Source organism: Emys orbicularis, chromosome 3 (assembly GCF_028017835.1).
Source record: "Emys orbicularis isolate rEmyOrb1 chromosome 3, rEmyOrb1.hap1, whole genome shotgun sequence".
In the NCBI taxonomy this organism is placed as follows: domain Eukaryota; kingdom Metazoa; phylum Chordata; order Testudines; family Emydidae; genus Emys; species Emys orbicularis.
In genome coordinates, this window is record NC_088685.1 from 179,235,287 (window position 1) to 179,250,089 (window position 14,803).

A 14,803-nucleotide genomic window follows, 5' to 3' on the forward strand; every position below is an offset into this window, starting at 1 on the left:
TATTATGCCATACTAATATGTACACAGAATTCAGAAAATTGAACTGTCTTTTGGCTAAGTGAGAGAGAAAGTGAGCATGATTTGTGGTCACATTATATATCTACAATAGTACAAGAACCAATGTATATAGTGAATATAAATACCTGTTAGAAACTGAAAGGAAAAAGTGCAAGGTATCTGTGCTTTTTTTCCTTGGTGATCTTTAAATTTGCATTTGCAGGAAGAGTAGTTGTTCAATTTTTGGCCACTGCAACGTCACAATGCTTTAGATTTATGATTTGTATGTATGTGAACACTAGCATAATGAGTACTTATTTTTTCATTAAGTTAAACTCTGTTGTGGATTATTTAAAAAAATGAAATTTGCAATTATGTAAGGCTGTTAAAACAGGAGACATGGCAGTGCAAGAATATTAGCTAGCAGCCTTTAGAAACACTTATGTTCTCAGAGGTAACTCAGCCAGCCATAATTGCCTAAAATACTTCAACAATTTCATGGAGAATAACAGCCAATCACAAATCATTTCCTTTACAACTTGAAAAATGCTCCATAAAAATGCCCCTTTTCTCAAAAATGTAGGGTTTTAGTTATGATTCCGAGATTGTTTCTAAATTCCAAATGTTTACATTAGTGACTTGATGCTGGGCAATTGCACTGTCCTGTGTCATTTCATGTAACTGTATTATATCACACTTCTAGCCATGTGTCATTGTGGAAATAAAACATATGAGGGGGAAAAAGGTTTTCAAAACCAACTTAGCAAAATAAGTTGATGTTTGACAAAAGTATGGCTATTTAACAAAAAGGACCTTTTACCATAAAGAGTTTCAGTTTGGGTTTAGTAATCATCGTGTCAGCAAATATCTCAATTAACAGATCCTATAAGCACATCTGAATTTTTACGAAATTATTGAAGTCTTCTGCATCAAGGGTATGAACTGATATGTGCTAAAAACATTCACTCATTGCATTGAATTAAATGATCAAAATGGTTTTTGTTCCTCAAAAGGATAATAGTTAATATCACCTAATTAAGAAAGTTAAGTGCCCACCCTTTTTTTTGGAAATACCTTATATTTCCTAAAATCCTATAAGAAGTCTTAAAGTCTGTAGTGACTCTGTTAGCCTTTCAGAGAAGTGTTTGCTGAAAACTTCAAAAAAGATCCCGTTCCCCTTCCCCCGCCCCATTTTAACATTTGGTACTCTGGAGCTCAGCGTTCAAAGTGCTCCTATTGTACTGCATTTTACAATTTATGTTGCATATTATGTATTTTAATGGACTTCATTGATAGTTTTATGTTCTGTCTTATAATAATTTTATTTTTGCATCCTTTGTTATAGTATCTAACTATAAAACAGTTGTAGACAAAATTCTGATCTGTTACATCCATGCCAACCCCACTGAAATCAGGGGATTTCTATTGGAGTAACTGAGAACAAAATCTAACCCCAAATGTCCCAAATTACTAAAAGTAATGATTTATTTCTAATAACTTTTATGATAGTTTTGGTATATTTTAGTAATTTATTGTACCAAATTATATTAGCATTGCTAAATTATTGTTTTCTTTTCTGGATTCTGCTCTTCAGGAATAGTTAATGTCTAGTATTTTGCTTTATTATTGAGGTATTATTGATTAAAATAACCTTATTTTAAAAATTACTGTTTACATCTTCCCTTTAAATTTCTTAGGATTTTTAAATTACATGGCAGTCATACTATAATATCCAAAAATTACTTTCCAAAAAGTAAAAGTGGTTGTCAACAAAAAGAAAAAAAATCACTGTCAGAAACCAGGAAATCACCAAGCAAGCCTGCTAATTATTCCTAATGGGCAAGATGAGCACATTAAGAAACAAATGAATACATCAGTGAAATTTAATTGAAAATCGACCTGGCAATAGTGCATTGCATCTGAGTATCTGCCTTTGTATTATCATCATCATCATAATTATTGTTGTTGTTGTTACTGCAATTCAGTGAGCATAACTAACTGCCTTGCTTTGTGTATTCTTAAGCTTTTGAGGATCTGATTTTTCTTTTAATTTTTGACACCATTCATATAATTTTCCAAACTGTGACATGTCTGTTTTTGGCTGGTAGATGAGGAATTCACTCTGTATATTGTGAATGCCTATATTATGATAGTATATTCATATGTTATTAGACTATTACATGACTAACTTCCTTAAAATGAAACAAAGGTATTGGTCTGTCACTCTTCACCATACATGTACATTTGAAAATATATAAAAATATATTTAAAGTGATAAATGAGCTTATGACATGAGATGCTAAGAACTTTTAAAATCCTAAATGATCCTCTGACATATGCAATTAACTCATTTAAAAGGTTTCATCCATTGTGCTTATCACAGGTAGCTCTAAATTGTGTAATAGATCATAACACATAGTTATATGGAGAACCTGGGTACAACCTGGTGATGTAAAGACAGATTTCCTTGCTTTTGTCAGCTTCAGTCAGAAGTTTACCCTTAATTTATTATGAGTGTATTTGTCTAATTTAAGTTCCTTTTTAATTCTATAAATAAAGATAATATAAAAAGAAAAGATTAGATTTTTCAAGAGAGAATTAAAAATGGACCTGAACTGGGTCATCGGATCTAAGCCCCCTTTTAAACTTTGGGGTAATATTGATCTCAATCTGTACTTTGCAGCTTAGGTCATATCTCTATGATGGATCCAAACCAGAACACCAAATGTGAACTCCCTAAAACACTGGGGAAGTTCAGAATCAGCTCAGATTTTCCAGATCCACAGATCAGGCCCATTTCTAAGAAAAATAGCCAGCTGATTCATTAATGTAATGTACCTTCCAGTTTAGCTCTATTTCTCACTGTGCACTGATGACGTGAACTACTCTATCTAGAATTGTGTGACAAGCCTCAGTGCCCGAAAGTATCAGTAATACAAAGTGCTGACACAGTACACTGTAATGACCATTAAAACAATAAATAATAATAAAGTGTGTGGATCTCTCAACAATCATGATAAATCTAGGTTATAAAGGCCAAGTTCAGCCTGAATGTCTTAAGATATGGGTTTGTATATGTATTTAAAATACATAACGTTAAAATGTTTACTACAATTATTAATAGTTTTTTCAGAATTATATAATTTAACTGCACTGAGGCTAATTTATCAGCTGTGTTATCTCTACTAACAAAATAACACGTTCTGCTTATAAGATTAGTCATGCCCTTCTTTTGCTCTACAGGTACATGCTGTACCTCATGGGATTCCATTGAATGCCATGGAAACACTTCAAAAGGTGTGTCCAGAGTGTGGGGAGGTTAATTTAAAACACTCTTGGGTCAACAATTTTTTAATTTTTTGTTACACAAAATAAATGTAAATTGTCTTTACTTCCACATTATTCACTAAGAGGTTTTTCCTAAAATATCTATTCCTGTATAGTCAGTATCCTTAGGTAGGTTAATTATGTAATTTCAGTTAAGTGAAATAAGGGGACATGTTAGTCACTTTTTAATTATCAAAACACAGCATTATTTAATTTGCATGCAAGAAAGTTCACACTGAAAAATTCAACTACACATGTGAACTTCAGTAACATCTTTCTTTAGTACCACTGATTGATTTTCTCCACTTTCTTCCGTGACATAAGAATGGCCATATAGCCCAGTATCCTGTGTCCGACAGTGGCCGTGACAGTACAGAACAGGGCATCTGGAGTGATTCACCCCTCTCTTCCCTTCCCGGCTTCTGGCAGTCAGAGGTTTAGGTTCATCCTGAGCATGGTGACATGTAACAAAAAAAGCCACCATTGTTTTGGTTCATTCATATAAACTGCCTGTGTGATTAGACATTTCTACCATCACTGTAGTATCTGAGCACCTTGCACTGGTCTTGCTTTGCTATGCTGATTTTAGTGATTATTGTAAGAGTGAGAAGTTATTTTAGAAAAGGAGATTAATGCTTTTTGAACCAGATACCAGTATTATTAGGAACAGGGACAGGTCCTAACATTGATATTTGTGTCATATTTGTGAATGAATCATTCAGATACATTGAGGTTCAGATATATTTTTGTTTATCCTCTCAAGACTATCTCAGTACCTTGCCACCCCCATTCGTTCCAACAGTACTCTTTACCACTAGCCAAAAGTACCATCCACAGTTGTGGAGATTCTCCCTCCAACCAAAGAGGACTGGGTCAAGCTCCTTCTGAAACCAATCAGTGCCACTCCTTGTTTTGGTTAGCAGAGGACTGACTATGGGGGGGAAGTGGGAGGGATGTCAAAATCTGTGTCTTGAGTTTCTGTACTGGAAGAGGCTGAGGATGAAGCAAAGACAATACTCTTTTTCAGCCCATGTGCCACTTATTGCTCACAACAAACCAGAAACTCCACTGAGTACAGCCCTGCTGAATGCTACATTTCACACAGACCATCACAGCCAGGAGCCAAATGCCTGGGTGTTGTTTCAGGGAGGAATTCAACACCTTGAACTCCTGAAGTGTCTGCCCAGTGAGCTACTTGCACATATCAAGCTAAACGAGGTAAAAAAGCCATGCAAAATAAACAGCACATCATCTGTTCTGCTGACTGGTCTGTGTCCATAGTATGTATCCCGAGAGGCATTGTGGTTGTGCTGCTGCTTCCTTTTTTTGTTTTTGTTTTAAACTAGTACTTAGCTTTAAAAATACATAAGGACTAAAAGACCTTTGTTTAAAACAACCCACAGAAAGAATAGATGATGGACATGGATAAATTTGGTGAGTTACTGGCTAGGGGTATCAGAGTACTTCTGCAGTAGCACTATACATTCATTATTTCTAAAAACACTCACTATGAACACAGATTATGGAAGACCTAATAGGTAAAAGAAGCTATGAAGACATTAACAATTAGGGTAGGGGGGAGTACTTTTCATTAAATCATTATTTTTATGCTAATTTTATGGATGATTCTTAACAAGTATGTTTCAGATGTAAGTGACATCATCATCAGAAATCAAAATGCAGGAGTATTTAAGGCTCAGACTGTATCAAGCCGGTAAGATATTTTAAAAGCTGCTGATGAATTGTTTGTATAAAATTATACTGTGAAGTGTATGCAGAAATGTGAGTTATAATATCTCTATTGGCAAGGAAGATAACTGTACAGTATCAATTATCCAGGCTAGTAATTTGCAGTTCATGGGAAGGGAATTTATTAAACTAAAGGAAGCATCTAGTCCTGAATTCCGATACCATACCACTATTCAGGACTAGATTGTGTCCTTTAATTTAAGGAATTATACTACTGGATGTAAAATAAATAATGAATCATAACTTCTGGATGGTGGTCCCCAAATTTACATGTGGCCCTCACCTGTGATCAGTCTTAGCAAAGAGCAATTATACATGGATAATACAGTACAGTTTTTGCTGACTGCATATATGTGCATGTTTGTGTTTCCAGGTATGTTGAGAACTCTGGAAAAAAATCTGAATTGAAATTGGGATAGTAGTACTTAAAATATATTTATCTGAACTTAATTGCTTTTTGACCTAGAGAGTAAAATATAATTAATCTTGGCCCCATGTGACATACTATTTTTCTTCCTTTAAATTTTTTTAAATATACAGTATGTCTTTCAGCATTAGAAAGCTGTTCATTGCTTGGTTGAAAACTGGGTAGTTGTGAGGTATCGTGGTCAGTTGTACTGAATGTGGGGCAAGAAGTAAGGGTTAACATTTTCAAAAGCACCTAAATCACCCAAGAGCCTATGCCTTATTTTCAAAAGACTCCTCCTCGCTCCTACTGAAAGTCATTGGGTCTTAAGTTCCTAAGGGTACATCTACACTACCCGCTGGATCGGCGGCAGTCGACCCCGCGCCGTGACGACGCGAGGTAAGTCGACCTAAGATACGTCGACTTCAGCTACGCTATTCTCATAGCTGAAGTTGCGTATCTTAGGTCGACCCCCCAGTGTAGACCAGGCCTAAGTGACTTCGATGTTGTTGAAAATTTTACTCCAGGAATTCTTCTATTCTGATCTTGGCTGTGCCAATTCTGCTGACAGGTCTTAAGCTCTCTGCCTCATTTTCCCTTACTCTATCAAATGTGGGTAGTATTTACTTACCTGACAGAAGTATTCTGAGAATTAGCTAAAATACTTACAACATTTTGATGTATGTCATTACAAAATTGCTAGATAATGTTTGGCACAATTAAAGAACTAGGGGTGAAATCCTGGTTTTTCTTCGAATGCTTGCTCATGTCCATTCCATGCTAGATGTGTGCACGCTGCCGAGATTTTTCCCTCAGTGGTATCCATAGGGCCGGCTCTAGCGCCCTCAGTTCCTTCTTACCACCCATGACGGTTGCTGGAACGATCCTTCTTGCTGTGGCAAGGTTTTCTTTTCCAGTGGTTGGACTTTCTTGGTCATATTCTGTATAGTTATCATAGTTAGTGTATATAGTTCTTAGAGTTAGTGTATATAGTAGTGTTAATATTTGTCCCTGTCGTCGAGGGACTTTTCACCCCCAGGGCTAGGCATGCCCCAGTCCCCGGGCTTCAAGATGTGTGCCTCTTGCAGCAAGCCGATGGCAGTTAGTGACCTGCACACTAGCTGTCTAAAGTGTCACATCAAAGAGAAGTGCCAGATCTGCAGGGACTTCATACCCTGTACCAAAAAGGACAGGGATATTCAACTGAAAGCCATTCTTTTGGGGGCAGGCCTCAGACCAGCCTCGGAGTTGAGCTGCTCCAAATCAGTGTCGAGTATTTTGGCATTTGTGCGGAATGCTCCCCTGGCAGCATGTTCTTCCCAGAACCGTTCTCTGTCCCCGGTGCCAAGGAAGAAACATAAGAAACAGCGCACCGAGAAAGGACGTTCTTCAGTGCCAAAGAGAGACAAGCAGGGAAGGACTGGCATGGTTAGACTCATGTTGGGCCACTCGTCCTCCCCTGAGCCACTGATGGCTCCACAGACTCCGCCTAGAGTTCAAGACCAGTACGGGACCTGCCACCTACTCCCGGGAGCAGCCGTGGGGCCAGATGGTTGCTGGCCCCCTCAACACTGGAGGCCTTTTAGGCGGAGAAGGATCTGCTGTCTTTCCCAATCCTGCTGACCCTTCAAGGACCCTCGCCAGCTAAGATGACTGAATTAGAAAGGAACAAGATCCAGCAGGCCTCTTCTGGTGCAGGCCTTCTCCTCATCATCCCTGGATGAGGTGGTTGCAGGCCTTAGTACCCTGCTCCCTCAAGACGACTTCATGGCCCACCAGGACCTCCTGAAAAGAGTCACAGCAAACTTGGGTCTGGAGGTGAAAGAGCTTAAGGAGTTGGTGCACAGCCTGATCGACATCCTGGCTGCTGCTGCTCCCTCCAGAGTAGCCTTATCCATAAATGAAACAGTTTGGGGCCTGTTAAGATACTGTGGCAGACCCCTTCTTCTCTGCCCCCCCCCACCTCAAAGAGGGCAGAGAAGAAATACTATGTTCTGGCAAGCGGTTTTGACTACCTTTACTCACGCCCTCCCACAGGATCTCTGGTAGCGTTAGTGGTGAATGAGTGGGAAACTTGGGACAGTTGAGTGTTAACCTCAAAAATAAAGAAGCTAAGAGACTAGACCTGTTTGGATGGAATAGTCTCTAACTATGTATCTCCACCCAGCAGGTTCTACTGGAGTGGTACAATTTTAATCTCTGGGACTCGCTGTCCAAATTTAAAGACTTCCACCCACAGGAATCGAGGCAGGAATTTGTGGCCATCTTTGAGGAGGGCAAGACTGTGTCCAGGATCTCCCTTCAGGCGACTCTGGATGCGGCCAACTCAGCAGCCAGGACTATGGCACCAGCAGTCACCATTAGGTGCTGTTTGTGGCTGCAATCGTCTGGCCTTCCTCACAAGGTTCAGCAGTCCATCCAGGACCACCCTTTTCAGGGCTTCTCCCTGTTTTCAGATCAGACAGACTCGAAGCTCCACGGTCTCAAGGACGAAAGCTTTACTTCATTCCTTTACATGCTACTAGCCTCCAGGAAGCATTCCAGGCCCCAGCAACCTCCCAGGTTTGTGGCATCTCCCAGGTAGGAGCCCTACAAAAAAAATGGAAAAGATTATAAAAAATGACAACCCCTCCCACCTACCTCTGCCTCCCAGTTGGGCTCTCAAAGATACTCCAGTGGGTCCAGGCAGGCCTTCTGAAGGTACGCCCGACTGCATTATACCAGTCTCAGCTCTGGATCCGTCCCCTCTTTTGTTTTTGTACTGCCTGTTGCCCTCCAGCCCAGTGTGGTCGTATGTAATATAGACCATTGGGTACTGAGTACAGTAACAGTCAGTTACACCCTTCAATTTTCATCCACCCCCCACTCCCCTGTCCCTCTTCAGGGACCCTTCTCACAAGCAGTTTCTCATCTAAAAGATGGAAGCTCTCCTAGGTTTGAATTTCGTGGAGGAGGTTCTTTGAGACTTAAGAGGGAAGGGGGTTACACCCAATATTTCCTAATCCCAAAGGCCATGGGGGCAGGGGTAGTGGGGAGGCTACAGTCCATCCTGGACCTGCATTGCCTCAACAAATATCTCAAGAAACTGAGGTTCCGTATGGTCTCTTTGGTCCATCATTTCCTCTCTGGATCCAGGAGACTGGTACACCACCCTTGACTTAAAGGATGCCTATCTTCCGCGCTCATAGAAGATTTCTCAGGTTCGTAGTGGGGCAATGCCACTACCAATTCACTGCTCTTCCCTTCGGTCTATCGGCAGCCCCACGGGTCTTCACAAAGTGTATGGTGGTGGTGGCAGCCTTCCTCGGGCATTTAGGTGTGCGAGTCTACCCGTACCTCAACAACTGGCTGATCAAAGGTCAGTTGCAGGCTCAGGTGCAGCACAGCATCAGCACAGTACAGGCCATCTTCCAGATGCTCGGTCTGTTGATAAATGAGCAGAAGTCAACCATGGTCCCAGTTCAGAGAATAGAGTTCATCGGGGCAGTGCTCGATTCAACCCAGGCCAAAGCCTGCCTACTGGAAGCCTGTTTCCGAGCTATGTTGGATCTGAGTTCCCAGGTCACAATCCACTCACTAGTGACCGCTCGGATCTGCCTCAAGCTGCTGGGTCACATGGTGGCATGGTGCAGCATGCAAGGCTAGCCTCAGACCCTTTCAGTTGTGGCTGGCATAAGTCTACTCCCTAAGCAGACACCGCCTGGACTGGATACTCACGATTCTGCCTCCGGTCCTCGCCTCGCTGACCTGGTGGAGAGACCCCGGATCCGTAATGAAAGGAGTACTCTTTGCTGCCCCTCATACGTTGGTAACCTTAGTCTCAGATGCATCAGACCTGGGGTGGGGAGCCCACCTCGGCAGAAAGAACTCCCAGAACTCAGGGAACTCAGGGCAATATGCTTGGCTTGCCAGGTCTTCATTCCCCAGATCTCAGGCATAGTGGTGCAGGTCTTGACAGACAACACAGCATCAATATTTTGTATCAAAAAGCAAGGAGGGACTCTCACGGATCAGTGTATGCGAAGCTGTGATTCTCCTTACTGTCCTCTGGCATGGAGTGGTAGGGGTAAGGATGCAGTGCATGATGCTATGTGGAATGTTAGGGGGATGCAAGGAGCTGCTAAACTGGAGTTCTCCATTAACTGCAAAGAGAGGAGAGCCTGTGATTATTGGACCTGAAGATCAACAAGACTGTGCAGTATCAGTGTTTACTGCCTAAGAAGCTCCATAATGTCCTGGTGCATCTCTTGCTCTGACTCTTGAGCCTTTCTCCTGTTGGATCTTTCCTTCTTCATGCTGCCTGCCATATTCACCCTCCAGGTTCTCTATTCGCAGTCTGGTGCAGCACTGATTTGCAGGATCTCAGTGAACATGTTGTCCCTTGTCCACACAGTCCAGCAGCTGCAAATAAAACACACAGATATATCATTGGATTTCCAATCACGACAGAAAGGGAAAGATAAGTTTCTTTCCTTATTTCAAGAAAAACATTTAAATCAGTCATGCTTTTTGACACTTCCGCTTTGGATCATCTCTGCACATCACCATTCTCCAGCGCCAGCCATGGTGAATATGGCCTGCCAGAGGAGGTGGGGGAAAATGAGGAGGGAATTTTTCAGTTGCATGAAACAATGAAATTTCGGCTCTTATTTCCATGGGAAAAGAACATAAGAACGGCCATATTGGGTTAGACCAATGATCCATCTAGCCCAGTATCCTGTCTCCTGACAGTGGTCAATGCCAGATTCTTCAAAGGGAATGAACAGAGCAGGGAAATTATCCATCCCCAGTTGTCCAGTCCCAGTGTCTGGCAATCAGAGGTTTACAGACCCCCAGAGCATGCAGTTGCATTCCTCACCATCTTGGCTAATTGCCATTGATGGACTTATCCTCCATGAAGTTATCTAATTCTTTTTTGAACCCAGTTATACTTTTAGCCTTCACAACATCCCCTGGCAATGAGTTCCACAGGTTGACTTTGTGTTGTGTGAAGAAGTACTTCCTTTTGTTTGTTTTAAACCAACTGCCTATTAATTTCATTAGGTGACCCCTGGTTCTTGTGTTATGTGAAGGGGTAAATTACGCTTTCTTATTCACTTTCTCCACACCATTTATGATTGTATAGACCTCTATCATATCCCCCCTTAACTGTCTCTTTTCCAAATTGAACAGTCCCAGTCTTTTAATCTCTCCTTATATGGAAGCTTTTGCATACCCTTAATCATTTTTGTTGCCCTTCTCTGTACTTTTTCCATTTCTAATATATCTTTTTTGAGACGGGGTGACCAGAACTACACACTGTGTGCAATGCATGGGCATACCATGGATTTATATAGTGGTATTATGATATTTATATCTTCTTATTTATCCCTTTCCTAATGGTTCCTAACATTCTGTTAGGTTTTCTGACTGATGCTGCATGTTGAGTGGATGTTTTCAGAGAACTATCCAAAGTGACTCCAAGATCTCTTTCGTGAGTGGTAACAGCTAATTTTAGGTCCCATCATTTTGTATGAATAATTGTGATTTCATTTTCCAGTGCACATTACTTTGCATTTATCAACTTTGAATTTCATCTGCCATTTTGTTGCCCAGTCACCCAGTTTTGTGAGATCCCTTTATAACTCTTTGCAGTCTGCTTTGGACTTAACTATCTTGAGTAACTTTATATCATCTCCAAACTTTGCCACCTCACTGTTTACCCGTTTTCCCAGATCATTTATGAGTATGTTGGACAGCACTGGTTCCAGTACAGACCCCTGGGGGACATCACTATTTACCTGTCTCCATTCTGAAAGCTGACCATTTAGTCTTAGCCTTTGTTTCCTGTCTTTCAACCAGTTACTGATCAATGAGAGGACCTTCCCTCTTATCCCATGACTGCTTAATTTGCTTAAGAGCCTTTGGTGAGGGACCTTATCAAAGGCTTTCTGAAAGTCCAAGTACAATATATCCACTGGATCACCCTTGTCCACATGTTTTTGACCCCTCAGAGAAATCTAATAGATTGGGGAGGCATGATTTCCCTTTACAAAAGCTGTTTTGAGTTCCCCAACAAATTGTGTACAAGAACATGGCAGTGGCACTGAGTACTGGCACCTTTGTCCACATGTGGTGGTGATTTTAGCTGATATCTCACTCCTGAGGGTAATAAAGGCACAGAGAGCCCAGCTGCTGCTGGCATCCTGAAGCCAGCCAGTTCAGTGGCGTAGCCAGGTTCTACTAGCGGGGGAGCGAACACATAAAAAAGGGCGCTGAAGCAGCGAAGTAAAAAAAAAAAAAGAAAAACTCAAGTCTTGCCACTGAAGACTGAAGGACTTGTACCAAAGATCCGGAGTGACTGAAGGACCCGCCGCCGAATTGCCGCCGAACCGCCGAAGACCCGGAGCGGTTGAGGGACCTGCCGCCGAATTGACGCCGAAGACCTGGACTGCTGGGGTGAATGTAAAGATTAAAAAGGCTTCACTTTGGGGGAATGTGCTTAGTGGGGAGTGGCCGCTCCCACCCTAGCTACGCTACTGAGCCAGTTCCATATGCCACTAGCCTATTTATTACAATAGTGCCTGCCAAAGTCACTGCGGCGTGGTGTGAGAAAATATTCTACCTTGTAGGAAGCAGTAAGACTGCCTCCCTAGAAACCTTTGTGAGAGGATTGCAGAGTTTCATTGAGAATTTTTGGAGGATACAAGGGACATGTACATAAACAAAATGCTCTGCATGGCTCCACCTCCTCTGCCCAACCCTACAGGGGAAAGGAAAGCAGATAACAACTCTACCTCTGTTTGTTGTACCACAACCTCGTCTTGTATGAGTAGAACAATGAAAAGTCAACACCTGTATACTGATAACTTGGGGTTGGGCCGGGTGTCGTCTTTACATTTAAACAGTGTAGGGAAATTCATGCACACACTTACCCAAGGTTCCTTCCTCTTCATCGGGCTTGTCCGGGCTTCATCAGACTGGCTAGATTGTGGCTGAGTCTTAAACAGGACCTGTCTTGTTGTGTAGCTTGAATGTCTGCCATGTGTTCCTCTCCTCATCCTCCTCTTCTTCCTCCATGCTGTTCACAGCAGGGGGCTCCTTGGAGGTATCCATGGTGGTCTGTGGGGTGCTTGTGGGGTGTCTGCCAAGTATAGCATGCAACATTATAAAAGCAGCAGGTCTGTGGCTCAGCACCAGAGTGATTGTTGTTTCTGCATTGCTGTAATGGAAGGCTTTCATTGGCTGGAGACAAATTTGAGTGTACACACATGCCCAAAGAGATCAACGCAAGATGACTTACGTTGACTTAACTTTGTATATAGGCCAGACTATGGGTACGTCCAGACTACTCGTCTAGACGCGATATATTGATCCCTGAACGCGCTCCTGTCGACTCCGGAACTCCACCAGGGCGAGCGGCGGTAGCGGAGTCGACGGGGGAGCCGTGGCCGTCGATCCCGCGCCGTGAGGACGGGAGATAAGTCGAAATAAGATGCGTCGACTTCAGCTACGCTATTCCCGTAGCTGAAGTTGCGTATCTTACATCGACCCCCCCCTCCCCAGTGTAGACCAGCCCTAATATAAGCTAAACTGAAAAAAGGCACTGTTATTCTGGAATAAATGTGTCCACAAAGGGAGTTGTAGTGATATAATAACTGTAGTGGCCTAAATTCACACCTTAGTTTATTATTGTTATTATACTATAACTACTATATCAGTAGTTTATACTGATATAACTTTCCTGTGCAGACAGGCCCTTAGGGTAGGCACATGCAATTGATAGCTAGAAATTATTTACATTCATTGGGATGTAAATACACACAGTTAGCTATATCTGTGCATTACCACAATTGCTTGCCAAACAGAGCTAGCACATACACACCCCAGAGATAATCTTTTAGGTTCCAAACCTTGAAGATGCTAAGCATCTCCTATGAACACTCTTAAACACTCAACTCCTTTTGGGATGGGCTCCTTCTCGTGGTATGTCTGGACATAGGATGAAACATTCTGGATGTTTCAGATTGCCATTTATTTTGTATAGGACTTCATCCCTTGTCAAGATTTCAAACCTGGTCTTTTAGATATCAATCGAAAGCACATTTTCCATCCTGTCCTCATTTACATTTATCTAATGCTTAAGGTCATTTGTGATCATTTGAGTGTATTTCAGCATATGGAATCAGTGAATAATACATTTCAGCTCCATGCTGTGAAGAAAGATTGTGTTTTTACAAGACATAATGTTGTTTACTGGGTGTTAATAATCACTAATTAATAAACATATCTAGACTCCTAAAATGTTGCATTTTAAGGTATAAAAATGTCAAGTGTTTAACTTATTGACTGCAATAACATTTTCTGCCTTTTCTACATAAAATAATTAAATTATAAAAATAAGTGACGTATTGTGCCAAATGCCAAATATGCTTTATTTAAAGCTTAGATGTAAATTCTCAGTAAAGTCTTTTCTATGGTTAACACACCTGTTTTATAAAATATTCTATATTATAACAAATACAAATGTGTCACTCTGCATCCAAAGATAAAGACTATTTTTCATTTCTTCCATATTAATCAAGCTCAGTTTCTCCTTTCAGTATTAAATCTAAACTCTGCTTAGGTGCTTGCACAATAGTAGTGGATGGATGAGCCCTTCAACTCCATGATGTATTAAGAAGATACTTAATTAAGATACTTGCTACTGTCTCAAAGCTACAAGGAAACTTGAAAGAGTAGAAGCAATGGCTTCAGTACTATAACCACTGTTTGGCCTTTTCCACCTCATAGAACGTTAGCCATTTAAGGCTAGACTGGAAAATGCACAAGAAAATATACTGTACTATAGGGAACTATTACTAGTGGCATTGGGACGTGGACTTAGATAACATACTGTACACTTATTTGTTTATTTATTTAGACTCATACAAACTATAAAACAAGCAATTCTCTGGGAACTCTTGAGAACTCTGTTATATTTTAGACAATAGATATTAAGGTAAACAATTTACTCTAGGGGTAACTTGGTCTACTGTACAGTTATGTATTTATTTGTAGTGTCTAGAAGGGTAGTCAGGATTCCTTGCTGATGCTTATTGGTGATATGTAATAATAACGCCACTAAATTACTAAGTGCTAATAGATAGTTGCAAGAGTTGGACAAATTATTTATGCCACATAATGTATTTGATTACTTTAACCCTTTGTCCTATACACAAATTATCCATGAACTCACTTAGATATGCTCTAGAACTTAACATATGAATTATAATGATACCAGGTGTTATAATATCAACTATTAGTACTTCTAATAATCTGTTTTAGGATTTTGCACTGCTGCCC

The 14,803-nt window shown here is 41.0% G+C and overlaps 1 protein-coding gene across 1 annotated transcript in view; it reads left to right on the forward strand.

Annotated features, from left to right (window-relative positions):
* The window catches only part of CAMKMT (calmodulin-lysine N-methyltransferase), a 377,333-nt gene that overhangs the window by 324,840 nt on the left and 37,690 nt on the right, over positions 1-14,803 (forward strand). The window contains exon 7 of the mRNA XM_065401271.1: positions 4,972-5,038. Within this exon, the coding sequence (XP_065257343.1) occupies positions 4,972-5,038 (67 nt within the window). The remainder of the gene's footprint in view (positions 1-4,971; positions 5,039-14,803) is intronic.